The sequence below is a fragment of the Drosophila virilis genome, chromosome X (assembly GCF_030788295.1).
Source record: "Drosophila virilis strain 15010-1051.87 chromosome X, Dvir_AGI_RSII-ME, whole genome shotgun sequence".
Lineage (NCBI taxonomy): Eukaryota > Metazoa > Arthropoda > Insecta > Diptera > Drosophilidae > Drosophila > Drosophila virilis.
Window position 1 is genome coordinate 22,278,208 of NC_091543.1, and position 24,812 is coordinate 22,303,019.

The 24,812-nt window shown below is 42.2% G+C and overlaps 6 protein-coding genes and 1 non-coding gene across 10 annotated transcripts; 5 read left to right on the plus strand and 2 right to left on the minus strand.

Moving 5' to 3' along the window:
- Positions 1–583: 583 nt before the first annotated feature.
- On the minus strand, positions 584–5,337 carry LOC6631742 (basic proline-rich protein). Of its 2 annotated transcripts, XM_032440200.2 has the most exons (5): positions 5,146–5,337; positions 4,219–4,794; positions 3,735–4,158; positions 2,313–3,460; positions 584–2,247 (listed from the first exon to the last, which is right to left on the minus strand). In XM_032440200.2, exons 2-5 carry the CDS (start codon positions 4,750–4,752, stop codon positions 1,645–1,647), a joined length of 2,709 nt encoding a protein of 902 aa, XP_032296091.1. In that variant the 5' UTR covers positions 4,753–4,794; positions 5,146–5,337; the 3' UTR covers positions 584–1,644. The 2 variants fall into 2 exon arrangements, with proteins under 2 accessions (XP_032296091.1, XP_032296090.1); XM_032440199.2 differs by having other exon boundaries at positions 4,219–5,337.
- A 482-nt stretch (positions 5,338–5,819) lies between these two features.
- Positions 5,820–9,905, plus strand: Dd (CTD nuclear envelope phosphatase 1-like protein dullard). 3 transcript variants are annotated; one of them, XM_002055425.4, is made up of 4 exons: positions 5,823–6,971; positions 7,555–7,812; positions 8,377–8,559; positions 8,630–9,905. In XM_002055425.4, exons 1-4 carry the CDS (start codon positions 6,873–6,875, stop codon positions 8,819–8,821), a joined length of 732 nt encoding a protein of 243 aa, XP_002055461.1. In that variant the 5' UTR covers positions 5,823–6,872; the 3' UTR covers positions 8,822–9,905. The 3 variants fall into 3 exon arrangements, with proteins under 3 accessions (XP_015026420.1, XP_002055461.1, XP_015026421.1); XM_015170935.3 differs by having other exon boundaries at positions 7,564–7,812; XM_015170934.3 differs by lacking the exon at positions 7,555–7,812 and having other exon boundaries at positions 5,820–6,971.
- A 775-nt stretch (positions 9,906–10,680) lies between these two features.
- On the plus strand, positions 10,681–11,293 carry SLIRP1 (SRA stem-loop interacting RNA binding protein 1; the record flags this gene model as incomplete). Its single annotated transcript, XM_070208636.1, has 2 exons — positions 10,681–10,789; positions 10,836–11,293. Coding segments are annotated over 2 exons (456 nt in total), but the record flags the coding sequence as incomplete, so codon positions are not given.
- Positions 11,294–11,322: 29 nt separating this feature from the next.
- Positions 11,323–12,206, plus strand: anox (acyl-CoA-binding domain-containing protein anorexia). The gene has a single exon (XM_002055423.4). It carries the CDS (start codon positions 11,323–11,325, stop codon positions 12,100–12,102), a length of 780 nt encoding a protein of 259 aa, XP_002055459.1. The 3' UTR covers positions 12,103–12,206.
- Positions 12,119–13,708, minus strand: Rpt6 (26S proteasome regulatory subunit Rpt6). The gene is made up of 3 exons (XM_002055422.4): positions 13,549–13,708; positions 13,339–13,483; positions 12,119–13,274 (listed from the first exon to the last, which is right to left on the minus strand). The coding sequence occupies exons 1-3, from the start codon at positions 13,564–13,566 to the stop codon at positions 12,220–12,222; spliced, it is 1,218 nt and encodes a 405-aa protein (XP_002055458.1). The 5' UTR covers positions 13,567–13,708; the 3' UTR covers positions 12,119–12,219.
- A 562-nt stretch (positions 13,709–14,270) lies between these two features.
- LOC6631687 (phospholipid-transporting ATPase ABCA3) lies at positions 14,271–23,665 on the plus strand. The gene is made up of 12 exons (XM_002055421.4): positions 14,271–14,641; positions 14,703–15,297; positions 15,848–15,991; positions 16,058–17,296; positions 17,503–17,782; positions 17,854–18,367; positions 18,421–19,106; positions 19,169–19,307; positions 21,521–21,703; positions 21,781–22,440; positions 22,496–22,561; positions 23,044–23,665. Exons 1-12 carry the CDS (start codon positions 14,424–14,426, stop codon positions 23,303–23,305), a joined length of 4,986 nt encoding a protein of 1,661 aa, XP_002055457.1. The 5' UTR covers positions 14,271–14,423; the 3' UTR covers positions 23,306–23,665.
- On the plus strand, positions 20,919–21,024 carry TRNAY-GUA (transfer RNA tyrosine (anticodon GUA)). The gene is made up of 2 exons: positions 20,919–20,955; positions 20,989–21,024. It is a non-coding gene; the product is annotated as a tRNA-Tyr (tRNA).
- Positions 23,666–24,812: the final 1,147 nt, after the last annotated feature.

Sequence of the window (24,812 nt, forward strand, 5' to 3'; positions counted from 1 at the left end):
AAAAAATGCCATATTCCAAATCATTTTGAATAATTCTTAGCAATCCTTGATCAGGTTGACTGTCTTTTCTACTTGCTGGCAAACTAATCTACTTTCTAAAGCTAAGCAGTATGTATCCTAGAAATAAGCACATTGGAATAGTATCACTTAACCAAACAACATATAGGCTGGACATGCAGTGTAAAATAATGGGGCCATGCATTTTATACGCGACTGGTCCAAAGTCACCTTCGTTTTTGTTCGGGTTCGCGACACACTCGCATGCACTCGCAGCAGCAAGAGAGTAAGAAATACATATGGCGAACGGCATCGCTGCTCTATCTTATTCGCTCACACTACAGGAAACCGCTTTGGCTTACTCACTTCCATATGATACAAAACTGTTCTCTATGAAAAGCTTAAAAAGATTTTGTACACAAAAATGGAACAACTCCAAAAAACACCGGCTTTTATAGTGATCGTTCCGTATTAATCTTAACGCCCAATATAATGGAAAAAACAAATCAGCGTATCGAAATTATCATGTTCAGGGAAAATATATCTATGCATTTCACAGTACTCGAACATATAGAAAATGCAAAAATTAGACAGCTTGTTGCTTTTATTGAATGCATTTTGCTTTTGTTTTGTTCTTCAATTATACGTAAGTATTTTTAAATAATAATTGTATCTGTTGTGTTGTTTTGCTTTGTTTTGTTTTTGTTAGCAATAGCATTTGCCGTTTCTTAAATACAGTTTCAATATTATGTAAATGCTATCGATGACGATACACACATACATGCATGTTATCGATCATCGGTAAACCCTTTCGGCTTACAGTTACAGCTAGAATAAAGTGCGCGCGCCACTCACTATGCGTTTGAGCAGGACAGCAGCAGCAACAGCAGCCGCTCTCACTCTCACACACACACACACACACACACACACGCACAAAAAGCTTAGCCGCGTGTTGTCCGTGTTAAAAAGTTGCTTGAGTGTTTCTGTTTTGTTAATGGAATATTTGATCATTAAATACTACTTAAATCTTGGTTATTTTCATGCTTCTGCCATTTGTCGAATATAAATGGTTTATATTGTAAAATTGTATTAAAAAAAAACTACTTAGTGCATGTTGTGCGCTACATTTTACAATTGGATAAGGACAAAAACGTTAATACACACACATTAAAAAAAAAAAATCGATAGTAATTAAAACAAAAAAAAAAAAAAAAAGGGCAGACAACACACACATTTTAAAATCGAGAACATTAATTAATTTGTATATATGTAGGTAGTTGAAAATCGTATAAATTAAATGTATGCATGTAGAGTTATGTATATGCCTAATGGACGCGTCTCGACGCTTGGCTCAATTACAGTCGCTACAAATACAAAGTAATGCTATTTGTTAAGAAGTATTTTGTTTTACGCTTTCGAATTCCTGCGCGTCTATCGCAAAAGCAGTTGACAAGTGCTGTTAATAGGGACATAACTGATGGCTAGCGCATGACAGAGAGTGAGATAGAGATAGGGAGAGAGAGGGAGAGAGAGAGAGAGAGAGAAAGAGAGAGGTATCGATAGATCAAGAAGGAACATTACGTGGCGCGTGTTCAGCTCTTGTCATCCTTGTCATCCAGCCTGCGCAAATCGTTGAATGTCGTTTGTTCACTGCGGCGGCTGACTACTATAGTAGCCATATGCGCCTGCCGGCGGCGGTCCTTGTGGTGCGCCCGGTGGTGGCATCTGTGCACCGCCCGGTGCTGGCCTGTAGCCCTGATAGCCCTGTGACGGCGGATACTGCGCATAGCCACCTGCCTGCGGCGGCTGATGGTAACCGTGTCCTGGATACGCGCTGCCTGGCGGCGGCGGTCCATAGCCCTGCGGCGGTGGTGGTGGTGCTCCATATGGCTGTGAGCCAGGCGCTGGCTGATATTGATTCGGTGCCATTGGTGGCGTTGCCCCATTCGGTTGTGGTGGCGCATTTGAGTTGGGTGGCCCGCCAGGCGGTGGACCGCCCTGTTGCGGCGGTGGACCGCCCTGTGGCTGCTGTTGTTGCTGCTGCTGCTGCTGCTGTTGCTGCTGCTGCTGTTGTTGTTGCTGCTGCTGCTGCTGCTGCTGTGGTGTTCCATAGCCAGCCACGCTAGTGGGTGGCGTCGAATAGGTCGGTTGCTGCTGTGTGGGCAGTGGCGATACACCAGACACAACGGCATTCAGCTGCTGGCCAGGCTGTCCCTGTTGCTGTTGTTGTTGCTGCTGCTGCTGCAATGGCTTAAAAGAAGTAAGAAAGATTAGCTGCGTTTCATCTATATTCCATTTATTGTCGTTTTACGTACCTGCTGTTGCTGCTGCTGTTGTGGAGCATATTGCGGTTGCTGCTGGGCAGCGTTCGCGCCTGGCGCCTGCTGATTTGGTGGCACACCCGCCACAGATGTGGCTGGGGGTGGCGTCGATTGCGGCGTATTGGGGCCATTCGGATTGCCTGCTTGCTGCTGCTGTTGTTGTTGTTGTTGCTGCTGTTGCTGATTGGACGCCGACTGTTGTTGCTGTGGCGGCGGCGGTGTCTGGCTGGGTGCTGTGCTGTAGCTAGCCGGCGGTGGCGGCGGTCCGGCATTTGTGCCCGCAACGCTGACCTGCTGGGCGTTTGGTGGTCCGGGTACAGGTTGACCCGGATAGCTGCCGGGTGGCGCGCCGGTTGCCTGCTGGTACGCCTGGTACGGGGACTGTGATTGGCTAGTGGGCGGCGGTCCATAATTACCGGGCGGTCCACCGGGCGTGCCCCCCTGTCCGTACTGATTCGGCGGATAGCCTGCATAGCCCATTGGTGGCGGTCCGGGCGCCACAGCACCAGCATTTTGCGGCGGTGGCGGCCCATATTGATTGGGCAACACATTCTGTGGTGGACCAGGCGGCGGTGGTCCCGACTGTCCGCCAGCTGTCGGTGGTGGCCCGTACATTTGCGTTGGCGGCGGTGGGGGTTGCTGCCCTGGTGTCACCTGCTGGCTGGGTGGTGGTGGTGGTGGATATGCACCCGGCGGCGGCGCTTGCTGCTGCTGACCTCCGGCAGACACGCCCCCAGCATTTGGATTGGGCTGATAGGCATGCACCACACCTTGTGCACCCGCTGCAGTCGATGTGGGCGGCATGCCAGCATGATGATAGGCAGCCTGAGCATTTGGCGGCGGCGGCGGTGGCCCATAGCCCTGACCGGGCGGTCCGTACGGATACGCATTCTGAGGCTGGTACTGGGGCTGCGACTGCGGCGGATAGCCCGGATAGTGTCCGTGCTGTTGTTGCTGCTGCTGTTGTTGCTGTTGATAGCTAACCCGATACTGTGCCTGCGGTGGCGGCACCAGCCCCGGACCCTGTTGCGGCTGCTGTTGCTGGTTGGGCGGCTGCTGCTGTTGCTGCTGCTGCTGTTGCGGTGGCGGCGCCTGGCTCTGTCCGGGCGGTAGCGGTCCGTTATTGGGCCGCTGCTGCTGATCTGTAAAAGAGGAGCATATTAAAAAGTTGCCATAACGAGTTTCACGTGTTTTCCCGCCCGTTTTCGCCCACTTTCTGACTAGCCAAATGGCATACTTGAAAAGAAGAAGAAAAATGGCAGAGATGGCCAACTGGAGTCAACATTATATCATGCAAGAATTCACAATCTTTCGCATGGAAAACAGAAAGCTGTACGCCAGGCATACCCCGATACATATATATACCCCGATATATAATATATATATATATTTGGTTGCACGCTACTTTACACTTACTGGGCGCTGCATTGGACACGACCTGAGCTTGGCCAGCGCCGGCCTGTACATTGCGATAGGCGGCCTGCGGCTGGGGACCAGCTTGGCTAACTTGCGGCGACTGCTGCACCTGGCCGGCTTGTTGTTGCTGCTGCTGCTGTTGCTGAGATTGCTGCTGAGCGTTGGGCGGCATGCCCGGATGTGTAGGCTGCTGTTGCTGGCCGGGATAGGGTGGCATTTGTACGGGACCAACGCCAGCATCTGCGGCATGTTGCATCATCTGTGACTGAATGACACTGCCCGGCGGAGGCGGTCCCGGTGCCCCTTGTTGGCCCTGAACCTGCTGTTGCTGTCCGGGCGGCGGCACACCAACGCCTGACATGCCATGTGGCGCCGGTGGCTGGTTGCCCTGCTGCATTGCCTGCGTTTGCAATAGCTGTGGCGGCTGCGAAAATGTAAAGTTATACGTACATACTTAAATAATAATTATTCGTATGGCACTTACTGGCAAAATTTGGGCAATATTCATTTGGGGATCGGCAAGCTGCGCCAAGTAGACCAGATTGCGATGCAACGCCACGTGGTAGCTCATGCACTCCTGCGACTTGCCCATGTTTTGAAAGTCCTGTATAGCTTGGATGAGGCCGCAATTCTCGTCCAGCATTTTTTGTATTTGTGCCGAGTTAACCTGCTGCGTGGGAACGCCGCCACGTTGTGCATTCGGATTGGGCGGTGTGCCCATCATGACGCCGACACCACCGACGGGATTACCAACTGGCCCGGGGCCAACGCGCTGCTGCATCGGACCCATGGGCCCCATTGGTCCAACTCCAACGCCACCTGGCGGTCCTTGTCCACTGCCAGGCGGCTGCTGTTGTTGTTGTTGTTGCTGCTGCTGCTGCTGTTGTTGTTGTGTTTGTTGCTGCTGTTGCTGTGGCGGCGCCTGCGGCGGCGGCAACTGCACGGATCCCGGCGGATGCTGCGTCGGTGGCTGCTGCTGCTGCTGCGGCGGCGGTTGCGGCGAATAAACTGCAGACATTTTACTGGCTGCAGCCTTCTTCTTCCGCTTGGGAGTTTTCTCCTGTTTTTCCACAATTTTAGCGGTTATTATAAAACGGTTCGTGAAAGAAAATTCAATTTAATGCCCCCGGTACCACGCCCCGCTCGCACACACAAGCGCTGATGTGGAGTATGCGGACTTGTCTTAAGCAACAACAACAACAACAACAAAAAAGTCTACGCCTCGGGTTTGCGGAGTGCGGCTTTTTTCACATTCGCAGTCGCCGCATTAAAACACATACACACACATGCACATATATATATATATACATATATAAATATACACATATATATGCATATATATACACATATATTTATATATATATATATATATTCATATATATATGTATATAAAATGGAAATTGTAAGCTACTTAAGCGTTTTGCGTGCCACGCGCAATAGGAACGTCTTCGAACTATTTGGCCTAAAACTTAGTTTTTGCAAAACTTTTACAATGATATACTTTTGCCAAAAAGTCTACATAATTTTTCTTTTTCTTTCCACTTTTTTGCGAATTGTAAAGAACGTCAACGACGCTTTAAACGATTACAGCGGTCGGGCGATTAACAGTTATCGATGCATTTCGTTTTGCTTACACGTTCAGACCGTGCATGATGCCGCGTGGTCAAATGGCTTACTACCCTCTAGGGTTCTGAATCTAGGCATATACTGGCATTTATGTAGTTCATATTCATAAAAATACCACAAAACGGTTTATTCATAGAATATCATTATTAAATTGCGAATTTAAGAATAGATATTTAACATTGCCTTGCATGATGCATGGTAAGTCGTGTAAGCCAACATGGCGTTCTGCAAACCTGCGGCCGCTATAATATAAGATAATTGGATGTACTTTATTATGATGTAGAAACAAAATACTATACACTTAGCCTAATATATATTATCTTTATTCATTTAAAGTCTATTTTTATTTGTAAATAGAAATATTTGCTCTTAGCATAGTGTAGCGAATTTTCCGCCGATACTAATGCTAACCGGCATCAAAAAAAAAAAAATGTAAGACAATATAGCGCATATCGATAAACCAACGATAACAACACCACGCTCACGGCGACAATCTCTTTTATTTTTCACAATTTATTTTTTGGACTGGCTTTTGGCCAAATTGATTAAAGAAGTGTGTGTCTGTGTGTGAGCACGTCAGAGTGTGCGATTCATTAAACAAAAAGCAAGAACCAGATTACTCAATATCAAAGTGCAATATATATTTTTTTGCCGCGCGACACTATTTTATAAATATAAAGATCGAAAGTAAAGGTTTTTTTCTGGCAATTTGTTGGTTTTCCCATGGCAGAGTGGCTGGCTAAATAAATTAAATGCAATAAACGCATGCCTAAACATTGAAGCAACGTCCGCAACGGCGACAATCAAAATCGACGAAAAATAACAAAAATTGTGACAGCAATCGCAAGAGGCCCAGCAAGTAACAAATACAACAGTGAAAATGAGAGAAGTGATGAAACATTTAGCGCAATCAATGGTGTAAATAGTAAAATAAACCACATCAAAGCCGTGCACACGTATGCACACATGTGCATGTACATGCGTACAAACATAAACAAAAGCAGGATAGATCATATCCTTTTGCAGGCCCCGGCGGAACGCTTGTGTTAAATATCGATTTTGTGCCCTGCGCGCCTCTCGCCTGTTTCGTCTATATATATATATATATATATATGAGTGTATGTGTGTATGAAAGGTGTCCAAAAAAGCAATAATTGTGATATCGATACCGATAACGATACCGCAAAGTACAACACGGAAACACAAATACAAACAAACAATTTGAGCGCGTTATCAAAAGCACAAGAGCAACAACAACAATTTTGTAGCTCGACAGCCGGCGCGTTGTTTTTGGTTGTTTTGCGTGACTGTAGGAAGCTTTTATTTTATTTTATTTTATTTTTTTTTTGGTTTTTTTTTTTGTTTTTTTTTTAATTTATGCTAACTAACGTTAAGCTAACCTACAACAATAGTGGAGCAGTACGTTGACAACAACGACGACGACGACGACGACGCGACTGCAACTTAACAAAACTCGATTTGTAATTGCGGTAAGAAGAGAACTTCTTACCAATGATTTCGCTGGTGCAAATGAAATTTCATGCGCTGCTTATGCTGCTATCGAAGGTTTGGACATGCATTTGTTTCATGTTCAATCGACAAGTGCGAGCTGTAAGTACATCATCAAATATAGATAATAAAGTAATTATAACAAAGTGATCTGTTTATAGCACACACACCTACACACACACACACACACACACACACGCACCAAACATTATCCAAATTAGAGCTTAACGTTTTTCTGGTATTGGCACCGATTAAATAACAAATGCCAGCCACTGGTCAAGGCCGCGATAAGCAATAGCAATGCTCTACCCCTTTCTATCACACCACCTGGCCACCCCATACAGCCCTGCTGCTCATATGGTTTTTTGTCACATTGACATTTGCTCCATGGCTTAGCGATGCATTTGCATTGAATGCAGTTTCAGCGTCTTATCTCGATTGCTGTTCTTTGCATTGGTTTCTCTCGTGCCCGCATCTCTTTTGATTTGTAAATTGTGCCTTGACAGCATGACACTGCAGCAGGGGATTCACATGACTTTAGTGCTCCAATTTTGAAAGCTTTCATGATCACACTTTTTGTATTGTTACTTGTCCTTATAACTAATCACATTGTATTCCTTTTTATCAGCTGTGCAAAAACAATTGTGAATATACAACATTTGAATGTATAAATTAACTCTCTTAGTTTATCCAGTATCAGCCGGTTAAATATGAACAATTCCCGCTGTCACCGGTATCCCGCCATCGCCTCAGCCTGGTGCAGCGAAAAACCTTGGTGCTGGATCTGGACGAGACGCTGATACACTCACATCACAATGCCATGCCCAGGAATACGGTAAAGCCTGGCACGCCGCACGATTTCACCGTCAAAGTGACTATCGACAGGCATCCAGTGAGGTTCTTTGTGCACAAGCGACCGCATGTTGATTACTTTTTGGAAGTGGTGAGTCTTTTGCCGGTTACAACAACAACAACAACAACAACAACAACAACGGTCGACAAGAGTGTGAGAGCTCAGATGTGTCTGACATATGCCTATCCTCGCGTCCGGCAATCTTTCTAATATGCGTCATTCTGAAACGTTGCTCCATACATATGACCACCATCATCATCATACTTAGTGACATATGTGCATATATTGTTTATCCGATAGTCGGGTTTCTTAAGTCCTCTTTGTGCGTCATTCTTAAACGTTGTGCCAGTAATAAACATACACACGAACCACAGCTATAAACTTTAACAAAGTACCTAGAGCAAGCTATAATTTTTTTGTATAACAATTCGATTTGATTTATCACAAATCATATTATTCATATTATTTTGAACATGATTTTACAAATTTGCAATAAATGTAAAGCAATATGATGGCATTGTAATACTTCCTTCTATACGATGTGTGGAGGATACTGAGAAAGAGTTTCGAGTTCTAGATTAATTCAAAAAACTACTAAAAACCCGTTGGTTAACTGTCATATGTTTATTTATTTATTCATTTGTATAATTATAGGTATCGCAGTGGTATGATCTGGTTGTTTTTACGGCCAGCATGGAAATCTATGGGGCTGCTGTGGCCGACAAACTTGACAATGGCCGCAATATACTGCGGCGTCGCTACTACAGACAACACTGCACGCCCGACTATGGCTCCTATACCAAAGATTTGTCAGCCATATGCAGTGATTTGAATAGGGTTAGCTAACAAATTGTCTATTTGGTGGCGTGATGCCAACTAATATGTTTGCCATCTACGATTCTTGCAGATATTTATAATTGACAATTCACCAGGGGCATACCGTTGCTTTCCAAACAATGCAATACCCATTAAAAGTTGGTTCTCCGATCCAATGGATACGGCACTGTTATCCCTGCTACCCATGCTGGACGCGTTGCGATTCACAAACGATGTACGTTCGGTATTATCACGAAATCTACACCTGCATCGCCTTTGGTAGCGGGTGTGTTGCCACCAAATGTTGCTAATGCACTAAGCAAATGCGTTCGAAAAGTTAGTAAATAATAATTGCAATTAACGTTTTACAACAATTGAATTAATAACAACAACAAAAACAACATGAATGAATGAATGGTGGTGCTGTGACACATAACGAATTTTTTTTTTCAGTACGATTATGCTAATTAATAGACGAGACATGTTTGTAATAGAGGAATACTATATCTACTTCACTTCACAATTATTGCAAATTTTTTAATTGAAACAAACCCTTCGGTTTTTTTTTTATTTTGATTATGATCATTATTATTGATCAATTGTTTTCATGCGTGTGTACGTGTGCTAGAAAACTAGAAAATTAAACAAATTTTCGGGTTATTTGTACTATACGAAAGAGGCCAGTCTCTAACACACACAGTATGTTAAAAGGAAAGTTACAACTAAACTAGAAACTAGAAAAACAAACAGATAAAATATCAATCGAGATATATATATATATGTATATATAGATATATATATATACATATATGTGTATACAATCTAAGCTAAGCAACCACAACACAAACACTTTATATGTATAATATATAAAAATTACATATATTTATGTTAGACATAGTTTGTTGTAATTATATTATAAATATTATTAAATATAAAAGATTGTTTTCTATATTTACAAAACTTTACTGTATGTATACTTTAACAATTAGTTTTGACTGCAATTGATCTGGAAATCAGAGCGAAATGCATAAACACATACATACTTACATTATATATATATATACATATATTAAACAAATAACTTTTGTATAGGTTTTGTACAAATCAGGCGAATAACTTTTAAACCTCTATAGTTTTCGATTTGCTAACTTGTCAAAAGATCAACAAAACTGAAACGAAACTAAATTTAAAAACAAAAAAAAAAAAAAAAAAAATGAGTTAGGCTTATTTGTGTTATTAAAGAGAAGGATTATGTTAACTCTTAAGATATGCCTGCATGCAGGCCAAGGCATTGAAGGCGTACTAAATTTGTATTTAAATTGAAATAAGACAATGATAACTATTAAAGTATAAACAAATCAAATCAAGTAACATCTATTTTAAGGGCATAAAACACAAATGCAACGGTTGAGCCGCAGCAAAAATACACAATTACACGCTTTGGTTCAATAGATTCTTCAAAACACCGATAATATTTAAATAAAAATAAAAACAAAAACAAAAACAAATAAATGATAGGAGCAGCGCCTGCAATTATGATCTAATTAATGATAATATTGATGCAAGTTAACTGACAAATCGTAGCAAATTTGTATTTTGAACAGCAAATTAAACTGTTCGCAATACATTATTAATTGGCTGACTAATATTAAAAAAAAAAATAAATAAGAAAAAATGAAAAGAAAGAAACAAATCGCTTCCATAGATATTTATTGATCGGCAGAACAACATCCCAAGCTTGCGCCAATTGAAATTTGTTTTATATCGCATTGTATTGTAAATGTACGAGAAATGATTGTTTATTTATTAAATATGTATGCGATGTTGTTAACTATAAGTAGTTTGTATCTTTAAACAAATTTGTTAAATGAAAAGGAAATACAAAAACGCAAATAAAATTAAAAGAAAAAGGGAACATTAAACAAAATGACAAAGCAAAAATAAAAAATACATGAATTATTTTCTTTTTTTTTGGTTTTTGGGTTAAATGCAACTCATTGAATGCATATTAATAAATACTTATTTAACTTTTGTCTTTGGCCATTAGTGTGGAGCGGCAAATAATCGAGATTAAATCGATAACAAATCGCCAAATGCAACATTGAAGTGGGCATTTATTTTCCATTTCTATTTTGAGGTTAATTTTACAGTGTACAACACCGACAAGTGCGTTCTCTAATATTCTACACACTTGCACACACACACACACACACACACAAACATAAATTTACGCAACGTTTGTGGCAAGCAGGTGAGACAGAATGTTGAATTAAAAATTGTTATAACTATTTTAGCAGAAACGTTTGACATTTGCAGACGAGAAGGAGAGAAAGAGCGAGACGAAACCGAGAGAGCATCGACAAATTCGTTCGTACACATGGCAACCGCAGTGGCAAAAGTTGGAAAATCAGTTCACCGCATTTTTGTGGGCAATCTTCCTTGGACGGTGGGTCATCAAGAGTTGCGAGGCTATTTCAAAGAATTCGGGCGCGTAGTTAACGCCAACGTTATATTTGACAAGAAAACAGGCTGCTCCAAGGGCTACGGCTTTGTGAGCTTCAACAGTTTGCAAGCACTCGAAAAGATTGAAAACGAACAGAAGCACATATTGGAGGGCAATTATTTGAACATACATAAGTCATAAATGCAATACAAAATTGTCAAACCAAATACACACATCCACACAGAGACACATACACACACATATACACATAATCACTGAAAACGAGAGTAAAACAGTTTTTAGATTAGTTAATTAGTTGTTGCAGTTGCATTTAGTTAAGCATGTTTGACAGTGACCTGGAAATCGGCGATGATGAGGAGCAGCAGGAGATCGAAAAGCTCTTTTCAATGGCAACGGCGCACGTGATGCGCAAAGCGAACGTCTATGATGCCAGAGATTTGCTCGAGTTGTACGCACTATACAAACAGGCATCGGAGGGAGTCTGTGTCACGCCACGCCCCTCGATTCTACAGATGAAAGCGCGCAGCAAATGGAATGCCTGGCACGAGCTGGGCGACATGAGCTGCGCAGATGCCCAGCGTGCATACGTTGAGAAGGTGCACAAACTGGACCCCCATTGGCTGGACGCAATGTCGAGCGGCGGCGGCAAGCTGAGCGGTTGGGTGGTGCACTCGATTGAGTCAGTGCCCATTGAGGAGACCAACAGGCCGGAGCATCTGAAAACGTTATTCGATCACGTTAAGGAGAACAATTTGCAGCGTTTGCGTGAGCAACTGACTCCCGCTGATCTGGTGCAATTGGATGATCAGGGTATGGCATTGTTACACTGGGCAACCGACCGCAATGCCATTGAGATCATTGAGTATCTGGTCAAGTGCGGCGCCAATGTGGACCAGCGCGATGCCGAGCAACAGACACCATTACATTATGCCGCCAGCTGCGGCCATGTGGAGGCATTGCGCTATTTGTTAACGTTAAATGCGGATATGGATCTGCGCGACGCCGACGGCCAGACGTGCATTGATGTGGCCGATGATGAGCAGATTTGTGCCATGCTGCAAGCGGAGCTGCAGTTGCGCAAGGGCACTGCAGATAATTAAGATAAAAAAATATGCATAAATTGTAAGAAACATTCTGCTGTTTTACTATATTTTTAAAATTATATTGTGTGAAATTAAATTAGAATCAAAGTGGTTCAGTGTAACTATACGAGGTTGTTACTTCCACAGCTTCTTAATGGACATGTTCTTCTCAGAGTCCTTCTGCATAACCTTGGCAACTGCCATTTCGAAATCCTCCTGGGTAACATGCACACGACGCTCGCGCAGGGCATACATGCCAGCCTCGGTGCATACGCCTTTCACCTCGGCACCAGATGCACCCGGCATCAGTTCGGCAATCTTGCGCAGATTAATGCCGCGCGTTAGATTCATTTTGCGCGAGTGAATTTTTAGAATGTCCAAACGTGCCTCCTCATTTGGTGGCGGGAATTCAATCTTGCGATCAATGCGACCTGGACGAAGCAATGCAGGATCAAGTATATCAATACGATTGGTGGCCATAATGACTTTGATGTTCTTGGTGGCCTCAAAGCCATCCAGCTGATTGAGCAGCTCCAACATGGTGCGCTGCACCTCAGAGTCGCCGCCAGAGCCGGATTCAATACGTGACGAGCCAATCGAATCGATCTCATCCATGAATATAATTGATGGCGCATGCTCTCGCGCCATCACAAACAGTTCGCGCACCATGCGTGAGCCCTCGCCAATGAATTTCTGGACCAGCTCTGAGCCAGAGACACGTATGAATGTACATTCGGTATGATGGGCAACAGCGCGAGCCAGCAGTGTTTTGCCAGTACCGGGTGGGCCATACAGCAGTACACCCTTTGGCTGGGCAATGCCTAAGGCGTCAAACAATTCTGGATGCTTAACGGGCAGCTCGATAACCTCTTTGATTTCCTTGATTTGTTTATCTAAGCCGCCCACCATTTCGTATGTGGAATCTGGTACCTTCTCGACCATCATCAGCGAAACTAGAGGATCCACTTTGTTTGGCAATATCTTGTGCAGTGTATAGCTTTCGTTGCGCAGTGCAACACGGCAATTGGGTGTCACATCGTTAATATCAATGTTCTTATCCAAGTCAACAACAAATTTGCCCTCTGGATGCACTTTAACAAGCACCTTCTTCTTGTCCATCGGCTTTACAACTTCACCGACATAGCTACCTTGTTCCTGCAACAGCTGCAGCTCCTCGCGTAGCATACGCACTATTAAAATAAACAATAAAAAAAAAAAACATTATGTGGGCTTTTATTTTGTGTCGTTTCTTACCCTTGGCATTGAGTTCGTTACGCTGTGCCTGCAGGCGGCGAAGATTTTGACTCTTCTCGGCAACAATTAGCTGCAGTTCCTCAATTTTTTGTATGTAATATGAGCGGAAGCCCTCGCCTTTTTGGTAGGCTGCCTCCGTATCCACCTAAAATTTACCTTCTTTTTAATTGTTTGTTTTTTTTTTAGCAAACTTTGGTTATGCTCAATTACCCGATTTGTGAGTGTCATATTGCTCTACTTTTTTCAATGGATTTTCTTCTTAATAAACGACTGCTGCTTGAATAATAAATTTACAAGTTGTGTTAGATTTCAGTCGAACGCCTGCTAAGTTAACTTCTTTGATTATGACTCGGCAAGTCTACTATTTGATATATTTTGCGAGGATGCAGGGATGCTAATATTATATCGATTGTGCGATGTTAAAATACCAAGCTGTAATTGGAACGTTATCGTTATTGTTAACAAAGCAAATTTCTGTTAATTGCAGAAGTTGTCTGGGTGATTGTTTAATTTAGGGCCCATATATAAAGGAGATCCAAATAAGGCAGGTTTTTGGCTGAATTTATATAGCTTAGCATGAACTATTTTTTTCCTGGCGGTCAAAAGTAGTTCTATTGGCTTATCAATTTAAAATGTACTCAACAGTGCTAACAGTGCCAAGTGAGTCGGGTATCGATAATAACATTAACAGACCATCTGCTAACGTAATAAAATTAATAAATATGCAGCCGAAAAGTTTCTTTTCGCAAATATAATGGAGTTAAATAATTTATTTGGCTTAAAGCATCTAGATATGGGCACTGTTTGTTAAACTCTGAATAACTGGGCTGAAAACTGTAAATGGCTTCCATCAGTGGCTGTGCATATATAGTCGCTGGCATCGTTATCGGTATTTGAATGAGAATTCAATCAAGTGTTCAATTTGAAAACAGGGCATTTCTTGTCAAGCATGAGAAAACTTAATTACACAAGTTTTGTTTTGTTATAGATGCACTCAGAGTTTAATAAATCAGCGGTGAGTGGCTTGCAGATGTACTAATTAAACGAGCCGTTCGTTTTTAAAAAGGAAAAAAATCCATATCAAGATGCCGGCTACATTTGGCTTGCTATTCAAACACAATGTTCGAATCGAATTGGCTCTATGGAAGCGCACTGTATTCGAATGCATTATCATATTCATAATGCTGATTGTAATACTTGAAAATCCCATTTCACATTCAAAAAGATTGCTCTATAGCCGCACAGATTACGAGGGAGACAAGACCATCGTATCCCATAAGCTGGATGATCTTAATATACTCACGTAAGCTAAATGCAAATGTTGTATGTCCATTTAATTGAACTTCAAAGGTGTCAACTGGCAGGAGTCTGGTCGACTCAAAGCGGGAACAAACCAAATACAAGCTAGCCCACTCACCCAATACGAAATTTGTGTCAGAAGTAATCCAGGAAGTTGCCACAAAACTGGAATTGAATGGATCCGTTGGTTTTGATAACGCTGGGGCCTTACAAAATCAATTCGATGAGCGCACCATATTAGCCGGTGTTATTTTTAAGAATATTGATGTAAACGATGAAATGGTGCCAAAGGAACTTTCCATTTCCATACGGTTCCCCAGCGAATTTCGTACGCTTAGCCCGTTTCTAACTGAAGATCGTTTATGGCTGACACGGTGCTCTGGCGTTGTTAATCCAAAACGGGATAATTCCAAGGATTCCGAAATTAATCAGGATATATACATACGTGAAGGATTCCTTCAGTTACAACATCTAATATTTTTAGAATGGTTTCACAAGCTACGAACTCAAAATCCCTCAACCGCTACGGAACCTCGAACGGAAGTTTTTAATGTACGACTCCATGAACCAGCCGAACGCTGCTCTACTATGGACTTATACACTGTTCCGTCTTTTCTATTTAATTTTCTCTTTCTGTTGCCATTCATAAATATCATACGGGTGAGTCTATAACGTTTACCAGATATTATATTTAAAACTATAAACAATGTGATCCGACCGATTGGTCATCAACGTTCGGCCCAAACCGTTCAAATACCGAAGCTGACGTTCTCAATTAGTTTATTTGCCCCACAAGGGTTGTCATTTTCAGAGTTTACCAAAAACTATGTAGAAAAAGTGTATTGGTATACTGGGAATACATACATGTTATTGCCGTTCACGGGTAACTTCTGGAAAAATTCAGCTAACTATCTTACACCGTTTGGACTGTACGTTGATCATCAGTCAGTCCATCAGTCAGTCAGTCCTTCAGTCCATCAGTCAGTCAGTCAGTCATTCAGTTAGTCAGTCAGTTAGTCAGTCAGTCAGTTCATCAGTGAGTCCATCAGTCAGTCAGTCAGTCAGCCTATCAGTCAGTCCATCAGTCAGTCAGTCAGCCAATCACTCCATCAGTCAGTCAGTCACTCCATCAGTCAGTCCATCAGTCAGTCAGTCCAGAAGAAGAGGTTGCGGTGCCGACAAGGTTTAATATTCAATAATTTTCCTACAGAATATTGCCGGACAACTGAAGGACAACGTAATGACGCATCAATGGCACTACGGATATCGGTTCATGACACAATACTGTTGTATTGTCCTCGTGTTGATGATACGCCTCGTGGTTCTGGTACTTTTCGTGATGCTTGTCACGTTTGTAAGTTGTTCAAATAGTTTGATATATATGGATATGCCTTTTGTTGATTCAGATTGTGTTTTACAGGTGTGGTGGTCAGTCGAAGATGGCATCTTTTCTGGAATAGCATTGATTCTAATGATTCTCTTTGTACTGATCTTCACCTTCGAGTTGATCATAACGGGCATCGTATTTGCCAAGATCTTTAAAAACGTAATCAACGCAGTGCTCTTTGCGGTTGTTATCTGGCTGTTCAATTATGCCGTTTTTGGGGTTATCCTGAAACGGTATTGGGACGTACATGGTCACTATGTGCTCTTCATACTGATGGTATTCTTTAGCAACCAGATACCGTACAGCATGCAACTGTTTCATCGGATCATTGACGAGCCACAGACGATCGCGGCGTATGATATTGGTGCACTCTACATATCTGCCATTGTCTGTGCATTGATATACATCACGTTGCTAGTCCTCTTGCAGTGGCGAATGCCAGGACGTCTAATCAGCCGGCGTATGTTGTATAAACGGCGGCGCAAGGAAATTGAAATTGATAATACATTAATTCATCTTGGACGATTACCGAGCTGGCACAATTTCGAGTTCGGCGATGTGGGTAGCAAGGAACTAATCCGATTGCGTCATGTATACACAACCCATAGCACCTCGGAGCGCAAGATATTGAAGAACATCTCAATGCGCATCTATATGGGTGAGGTCTATGTGCTATTGGGTCATATTGGATCCGGTAAGCTGACGTTGCTGCGCGTCATTTGTGGACTCAAGTATGCGATTCGCGGCTCGGTGCATTATATGGGAGAGGATCTTTATAGCGATATGAAGAATCAACGAAAAGTTATTGATTTCCGCAGCGAAGAGAATGGCCTTTGCCCGCATTTGACGATAGAGCAGACCATTAACTATCACGTGCGACTGAAGCTCAGTAGCGAGAATTCCGATCGTTACAATCTTGAGCGGAACAAGTGGATTGAAATACTGGAGACACATGTCGATAATCGTCGTACACGAATCAACAATCTCACCTATGGGGAACGTCGTGTGGTCGCCCTTTGCTGCGCTCTGGCTGGCGATACAAAGGTAATCGTCTTCGAGGAACCCACCCAGGACATGACGGCACGCGAGGCTCAGGTATTTTGGAGCATTATAGCCATGGAGAAGGAGGAGCGCGCCTTTATCATTGCCACATACAGCATTGATGAGACCGAGGCCGTTGCCGATCGGATTGGCATCCTTAGCATGGGTGTCTTGGAAGCCAGCGGAACTCCTTTCTTTCTACGTGCTAAGTTTAGTAGCTGCGTTGAGCTGGTAAGTCACGATGTCGGTCTGCCCCTGCGTCATGGAGAATTGCAATTTACAATATATATATTAGGTAGTTAGGCTCTCGATATATTTCCACCATTTACTTAATATCGATAAATATCGATTTTAAAAATGCTTTATTTATAAGCATTCAGACCAAGCCCCACTAAAAGTTTGGCATACTATAATCATATTTTTGGTATTTGCGGCAGGTGCTTATCAAGAAACCACACGTGCCGGATGCACCTATCACAGACTTTATTGCCCTGTATATACCGTTAATAGAGCCAGAGAATGAAATCGGCGATACCTTGACATACAAGATCGAATCTGAACATAGACCGAGATTGCAGAAGATGCTGATACATTTGGAGAACGATCGCAAAAAGCTGGGCATTGAGAATATACGAGTTGTGGGCTCCGAGATGTCCGACATTTATATGAAGCTGGTCACATCGTTTCGCCTGCAGCAACAGTTCATACCCGATGTCAGTAAGTAAATCGATAATGGCAGCATACTTGTATTCGTTGATCGATTATTATCGCTTGTTCGCATTAAACAGCGCAAACCTTTAAATATGCCGTCGTATCGAAGAAGCAACTGCGAAGACAGCAAATGCGCGCCATGTTCTATAAGAAAATGATCCATTCGGCCCCGAACGTATGGCCCGTTATAATGATATTTACTTGCTTTATACTGATTGTGATTATAACGCGCCTGGCCATGGTGTTGGATGTTCCAAATGCGAGAAGCAATACGATACCGATTGGTTTTAAGGGCGAAGAGCAGTATTTAAAGAATATACCAGATATTAGGGAGTGCGGCTATATTGACATCAGATCGTTGGCCAAGATTCCTACGTATAAGAAGGCGAACGCGATATCGCGCACCTTTGATGCGAACTCGTTTGCCTGCGAGAAGGGTAAATATAGAGATGATCTGGCCAAGAAAGGCAAACAGACCAGCCTGGGTGCCGTTGAACAAAATGGTGAGCAGGACATAAACGGTTATATTAGCCAGGATACATTCCATTCAGCGCCCATGATGCTTAATCTATTGCACAACATCATAATACAGTGAGTACCGATCAGATATTCAAATGATCCATTGTTCAACTCACATCACTCAGATTATCGTATACGAATAAGACAGACTTTAGGACCCTGGTAGAGAGTCATCCGATGCCGACGCCCTTATCCATGAAGATCAATCTGCTGGACAATGAGATAGCCCACATCAATGCACCACTGGCCATTGGCTGTATTCTGCCGTTGGTCGTATCGGTTTTCATCATACCCCTGGTCGAGGAACAGATAAGCCAGATGCGCATACTCCAGCTGATCGCGGGTCTAGGTTTACAGGTGTTCTGGGGTGTTAGCTTGCTTTGGGATTTTTTCACATACTTTATCTATTCGGTTATAATTGTGATCATTGTGGCCTGCACTAACATTGGTGATTTTGGTATCTATGAGAACCTGCTCCTTCTGCTGCTCATCACCGTCTATGGCCTGGCCGCCCTGCCTATCACCTATGTGCTATCCATGTATGTGAACAGGTCAATTGTGCGCGCTTTTCTTGCCTCTGTTGTCTTTCAAAGCCTCACAGGACTTGTGCTCTACATTGTTTACTGGGACGTTGCCAATAGCAATGTCATATTCTTCTATGGTGCTTGCATGTCGCCCGGATTTTCCCTTCTCGATGGGATTAGCAACATCTATATACGCTGCCTGGAGAAGCGTTTGTGTCTGACCAAGTGCGATGCACTTGAAAGTTGCACACCTCAAAATATGCATGAGCTGGTGCCCCGTTGTGATTGTAAGTAATCCGGTTTCCAATTAGTTAAACGACCATATGCTTTAGCTGCCACTGATCCACAGTTGATACCTACTTCAAATGGGCCGATCCTGGCATTTTACCGGCCTTAACATTTATGATGCTAGCGGCACTCATTGCATTACTCCTCATATTCTGGATCGAGTTGCATCGCAAGGAAAAGAAGTTTCATACGTCAAAAAAGTAAGTGGCTTAACCAATAACATCTATTTATTTATTTATTATAAGTACCCTGGACTTCTTATAGCTAGTTTTTATAAAAAAGTAGCTTCTCAAAAAAAAGGCGGAATAGGTTTGAGATCTTTTGGTATAAATGGTTGAGGCAGACACGGACATTACTTGGACAAAGGCTCAAATCTAGTATTACCCCTTATGACTATTTTATTGAAATGTTCAGTTTTAGTTTATTTCATTTGAATATTTTTTGATATATGGAAGAAAGATTATTCTGAGTGTTTTCTAGGGTCATAATAAGTTTGACGCTTTTGTCCTTCCACGTTTTGGTTTAAGGTCGATATACCCTGTCAAATATACAATCTATATATACGATAAAGTTTCTGCCTACCCTCTAAATATTTTTCCACCGGTTTTTGATTCAACATTTTCAATCTTGAGGCTGTCATTGAAACAACCTGCAGCTGCCTTCGACTAGTTCCTAAACCCAAACTGGAACAGTCGGCCTGCCTAACTAAGTTCTAAAGTTTTAATTTATCAACGGAAAAGCTTTTCAATGTCGATTTCGTTTCAGTAAATTTACCAAATCGTTTACATTTAATTGGCAGTTTGTGTATTGGACATTAAATTAACCAAAACCTATTTAAGGTCATTGACAAAATGTGACCTTAAAGTATTAATACCCATAACAAAAACACGCGACTTCTATTCGGAACTAATCCAACTAGGAGATACCCTAAAAAAATAGCGCCTACCTTTACAAACATACACAAATGGAGAAGGGCGAAGATATCTAAAAAAAAAGTGAAATATTCTGGATCTTAGAAATCTTTTAAATTCAGTCAATAGTTCGTATGTGCTATAAAGAACAGAATTTCGATAAGGATCTTTATCGATTGCATGAAAATGGGCAGGGTATGGAACATTTGAAAGGAACTTGATCTGCGCGTGTACTAGGATGACCTAAGTTCAACAATACAAGAGTCTAGCTCTTGTTGTCTCGGAGATCGACAAACGGCCAGGAATATATCGACAGGAGAGGGTTGTCTGCTCAACAGGAGTGTCCGCTCAACAGAGGTGGTCCGCTTAATAGAAGTATCAGCAGTTCTCACTCTAGTTGATGGGCTTGAAAATGATTCATTTTGCCCCCTTTATACATTTCGATACGAACAACATACCTTTTATTTTTGTCCATTTTCAATAGGTATAAAACTGAAAACGCATTCAAAGTAAGTTGTTCCACTTTGGGGGGAATTTAAAGAGTGTAATATTTTTCGTCTATGTATATTACACGAGAACTCTATCTGACTGTTACATACAATTTCCCTAAACCTATATACCTTAATTGACCCATTTTCAGCAAAGACAGGGTATAAAACTGGACCGCTTTGTTAAATTTTTCCTTCTCCAAAGACATATGCCGAAGTGTATTTACGCTTCGGCTTGATAGATAACGTTTACCTGCCCTACATAATTGCGCTTTGCGTCTTCGTCACGTAGACAGCTTTTATAAATTGAATAAACTGCTGACCTCTCACACAATTGTGTCGTGATAATGCTTTTGATTTTGCGCTTTTTGCTGGGGCTTTTGTTGGCACCTTCGACGTTGCATTCCATTCGCCTTCGATAGCTCAGTTGGTAGAGCGATGGACTGTAGTTAATGGGCACAATTTGGGTGCCATATATAGATATCCACAGGTCGCTGGTTCGACTCCGGCTCGAAGGATTGATTTTTCTTTTTTGCCCTAGCAAAATTGTTATTAGTTTGTGCCCAATGCATTATTTAATTTGAACAATGTTGGATGCAACTTTTTTGTTTACCATCCGATCGTACTCAAACTTATTTTCAAAGATCTTTGTTTAAATTCATTTGACGAGTATTTTACATGTTTTGGAATATCCATCCTACTTGATGGAAATCGGGTGGGTGAAGAAAATCATTTGAGACGTGTTTCACACTTTTCGCAAAATCCAATCGTAAATGCAATTCAAGGATTTGTTGGCCTTAGTTTTAAGTTTAGCTCGACTAACATAGACAGAAGCCGTTGATTCCGACACTTGGTTCTTTTTTCGATCCACTTAAGGAATATTTTTAAGTTAATACCAAAAAATTCTGGTTCGGCTTTTGGATCGTTAAATTCATTTGTGATTTTGAGCTCGAAGCGGTTCGGCTCATTGTTCAGTGTAATTTGGCATTAATTTAATACTCATTTTACCCATAGACTACTTGACATGCGCACCGCTACCTATCATTTCGATGATAGCGATGTGGCCGATGTGAAGCAAAAGATTGCCGATGCGGACATGAGTAAATGCAAGCAATCGGTGTTTCTGGTCGATCAGGTTGAGGGCAAGATACCGGTAAAGGGCAACAAGGTCAATACGGTATCGTTTGCGCTAAACAAGTGAGTAAACTTTGTCCATGGTTTAACTAGAATCCATTTGCCTATTCTCTCTCTCTCTCTCTCTCTCTCTCTGCCAGATATATGAGCATGGGCATCTTTGGGCCCCGTAACTCGGGTAAAAGTCATCTAATACGGCAGCTGGTGGGCGTTGATGGATTTGCCTTTGGCGAGATCTATGTAAGGGGCCTGGACTTCAAGTACGATCTGGACACCATACTGGGCTATGTGGGCTATTGTCCTCAGCATTGTGGGTTGCTCGATGACCTAACGCCGCGCGAGCACATCCGGCTCTTGTGCATGATACGGGGCGTGACGGAACACAAGATAAGCGAGAAAATGCACGATATTTGCCTTATGCTGAACATGACCGGTTGGATGCATCGCAAATGCGGCTCCCTGACGCCGGAGAAGCGCCGCAAGGTGAACGTTGCACTCTCGCTGGTCGCCTACAACAAGATATTCATACTAGATGAGCCCACCTGCGGCATGCCGTCGACGACTCGTCGCGAAATCTGGAACATATTGCGCTATTTACGCTACTGCGGCAAGACAATTATATTTTCCACAAACGATGAGCTAGAGTGCAAGGTGCTTGCCGACTTTATAATACTATTCCAGGACAGTGAAATGCTCGCAATTGGCAGCATGCAGTATTTGCGCTACAAGTACAGCCACGGTTTCTATCTGGAGGTGCGGCTTGTACGTGATGGAGCCACCGTACAGGAATCGGAGGCCAAGTGAGTTTTCTACCAGACATTTGCAATTGATTCAGCTGATATCTTTCGTTCATAGCTTGCGCAAGGATGTTGACAATTTGGCGCGATTTATTAACTTTCTACATGATAAATCGGAATTGGTGTAAGTAAGGCGCAAAGTCAATACATGTACACGGTTTAACATTTAAAATCCATTTTTTATACCCTAAACCCATTAAAAATGAGTATTTGTGCAAATGTATACAACAGGCAGAAGGAATCTACGACCCCATAAAGTGTATAAATTCCTAATCAGCATCATCAGTCGAGTCATGTCCGTCCGTCTGTCTGTCCGTCCGTATGTATGAACGCAAGGATCTCAGAACCTATAAGAATAGTGCCCGCGCAGATCAAGTTTGTTTCCGATATTCGATAACTTGCCCCGTTTTCAAGTGATCGATTAGAATCGATTTCGAAGTCCTGTTTTTTGACATGTTGCTTCTAGAATAGTATATATATTTGCATTTGGTGTTGAAAGAAGAGGGTCAAGAGTATCGCCTAGTCGGCAGCTCCCGACTAGAACCTCTTACTTGTTATATAATATATATTTTGATTTTGATATTGATTTTCTACTTGATATTGCAGCGGCCGTTTGCATAACTGGTTCAAGTATTATATACCTGTGGGCCACATAGTCTACTCGTTTCTATATGGCGCCATGGAGAAGAACAAGGTGCGCCTAAATGTGAACGACTATTGCATCTATCAGGCAAGCATGAATGTTGTCATTGCCCAGGTGCAGGAAACGCGAGCCGCGCTGAAGCGTCGCATGTCGGAACCGCCAGCAAATGATACTGCAGAGAGATCAGCTAAAACTTACTCAGGTCCACTACACTATACACGCTAACGTAGCGGCATGTATGAGCATATTTATTTTATATCCTTTTCTACGTCAAACTAGCTACGCATGACTGTAAGCTGATATTTTGTAAATATAAATTGAGGGTTTTGGGTTGTGAACACCCGGAACTTCGGTTTACCGTGGCAAGTTGGTGCGAACCAATGCCTCGACATTATGTTTGGTTTCCGGATCGGGTGCTCCACATCTGTGAACCGATGAACGATTGGCTGAAACTTTAGTTTCCTTTTTTTTTTTGCTTTTCAACTTTGTAAAAAATGTAAAGGCATGTGAGAAGATATCCACAAAGGGAAATAGCAAATCAAATCAATAAAATGAAATATAGTTGTTCGATGGAAGAAAGATCAATCTCAGGTCTTGTCTATCTGCAATGCAGGCACTTCTGGCGGGCTCCAAAAGCCTGATAGGCGACCATAGCCTGCGTATCTCCACCAAGGCGTTGCTCATCAAATCGAGGCTGATGTCCATTTGGACCTATGCCGTTCAAGTATTGGGTCGGCCTTCCATGGTATCTCTCAAACGACTGTATCGAACGTGAAGTTTGCCTCCTAAAGGTCGTAGCTCAGGTCAATCTCTTCAGCAGCTTCTAGTTGGACGGGATCCGAACGCAGTCGCAATGGTTCTCGGTGACCCCATGACGTATATAAACCCCAAGACAACATTCCACATGCACAGTCTTTTGTGAGGTAAAATTCGACAAACAAACGCTTATTCTAGGAGTTTCGCTCAGCCTTGCGCCGTGCTGCCAGCATATGTAAATGTTCTAGCTTTCGTCTAAGCACAAAAATTGATATTGGATTTTTGAGCGATTTTAAGGAATTGGGACAATATATCGATAATTTGAAACAAGCTCAGGCGGGATTACGTTCAAATATCACTAAACTTTATGCTTTCCGGGATCAAACCGTTCAAACGGACAGACAGACAGACAAATGGACATGGCCAAATCGACTCGACTATTTAAGCTTAAGTCTTGTTGGGTTAAATATGTTTCCTTCGGTCTGCACAGAACCATAATACCCTTCTTTACACTGCTTTTCGATTTCAGTTTAGGGTATAACAATCGAGTTGTACCAATATTTTGGCATTGGAACGTATGTTATAGGAGAACATATATCTTAAATGAACTCAACCATTGATATAAGCGAAATATATCTATACTTGACTCTATAGATGATCCAGCTACTGACAGATTAGAATATGTAGAATACAGAATATAGAATATCGTCTGATTGGGCCTTTTTTAAATTCTCGGACTCAATGAAAGCAGGATCTTAAGATGATTTCTTTTATGCGTTGCAATATAATATCCTGCGCGAGGTCATAAAAAAGTCGATGCACTTAACTGAGTCAGTCTCTCCTAAAACGTGAGGGAAATTAATTGTTTACCAATGAAAGTCATTTCATGAGCAATTATCAAAATTATACTAAATTGTCGACTCATTGGGGCAAATGATTCGCTTATATAAGCCCCACAATGGATTCGTTGACCCAT

Excerpts from the sequence above, each read along its gene's own strand:
- LOC6631742 (XM_032440200.2), bottom strand. The coding sequence starts at position 4,752 with ATGTCTGCAGTTTATTCGCCGCAACCGCCGCCGCAGCAGCAGCAGCAG. Across the intron at positions 4,159-4,218 it reads ATATTGCCCAAATTTTGCCA|CCGCCACAGCTATTGCAAAC; the intron begins GTAAGTGCCATA and ends ACATTTTCGCAG. Across the intron at positions 2,248-2,312 it reads AACAGCAGCAGCAACAGCAG|CCATTGCAGCAGCAGCAGCA; the intron begins GTACGTAAAACG and ends ACTTCTTTTAAG.
- Dd (XM_002055425.4), top strand. The coding sequence starts at position 6,873 with ATGATTTCGCTGGTGCAAATGAAATTTCATGCGCTGCTTATGCTGCTA. Across the intron at positions 7,813-8,376 it reads TTGATTACTTTTTGGAAGTG|GTATCGCAGTGGTATGATCT; the intron begins GTGAGTCTTTTG and ends GTATAATTATAG. Across the intron at positions 8,560-8,629 it reads TATGCAGTGATTTGAATAGG|ATATTTATAATTGACAATTC; the intron begins GTTAGCTAACAA and ends CGATTCTTGCAG.
- anox (XM_002055423.4), top strand. The coding sequence starts at position 11,323 with ATGTTTGACAGTGACCTGGAAATCGGCGATGATGAGGAGCAGCAGGAG.
- Rpt6 (XM_002055422.4), bottom strand. Across the intron at positions 13,275-13,338 it reads TAACGAACTCAATGCCAAGG|TGCGTATGCTACGCGAGGAG; the intron begins GTAAGAAACGAC and ends TTATTTTAATAG.
- LOC6631687 (XM_002055421.4), top strand. The coding sequence starts at position 14,424 with ATGCCGGCTACATTTGGCTTGCTATTCAAACACAATGTTCGAATCGAA. Across the intron at positions 19,107-19,168 it reads GCTGGTGCCCCGTTGTGATT|TTGATACCTACTTCAAATGG; the intron begins GTAAGTAATCCG and ends ACTGATCCACAG. Across the intron at positions 21,704-21,780 it reads GTATCGTTTGCGCTAAACAA|ATATATGAGCATGGGCATCT; the intron begins GTGAGTAAACTT and ends TCTCTCTGCCAG.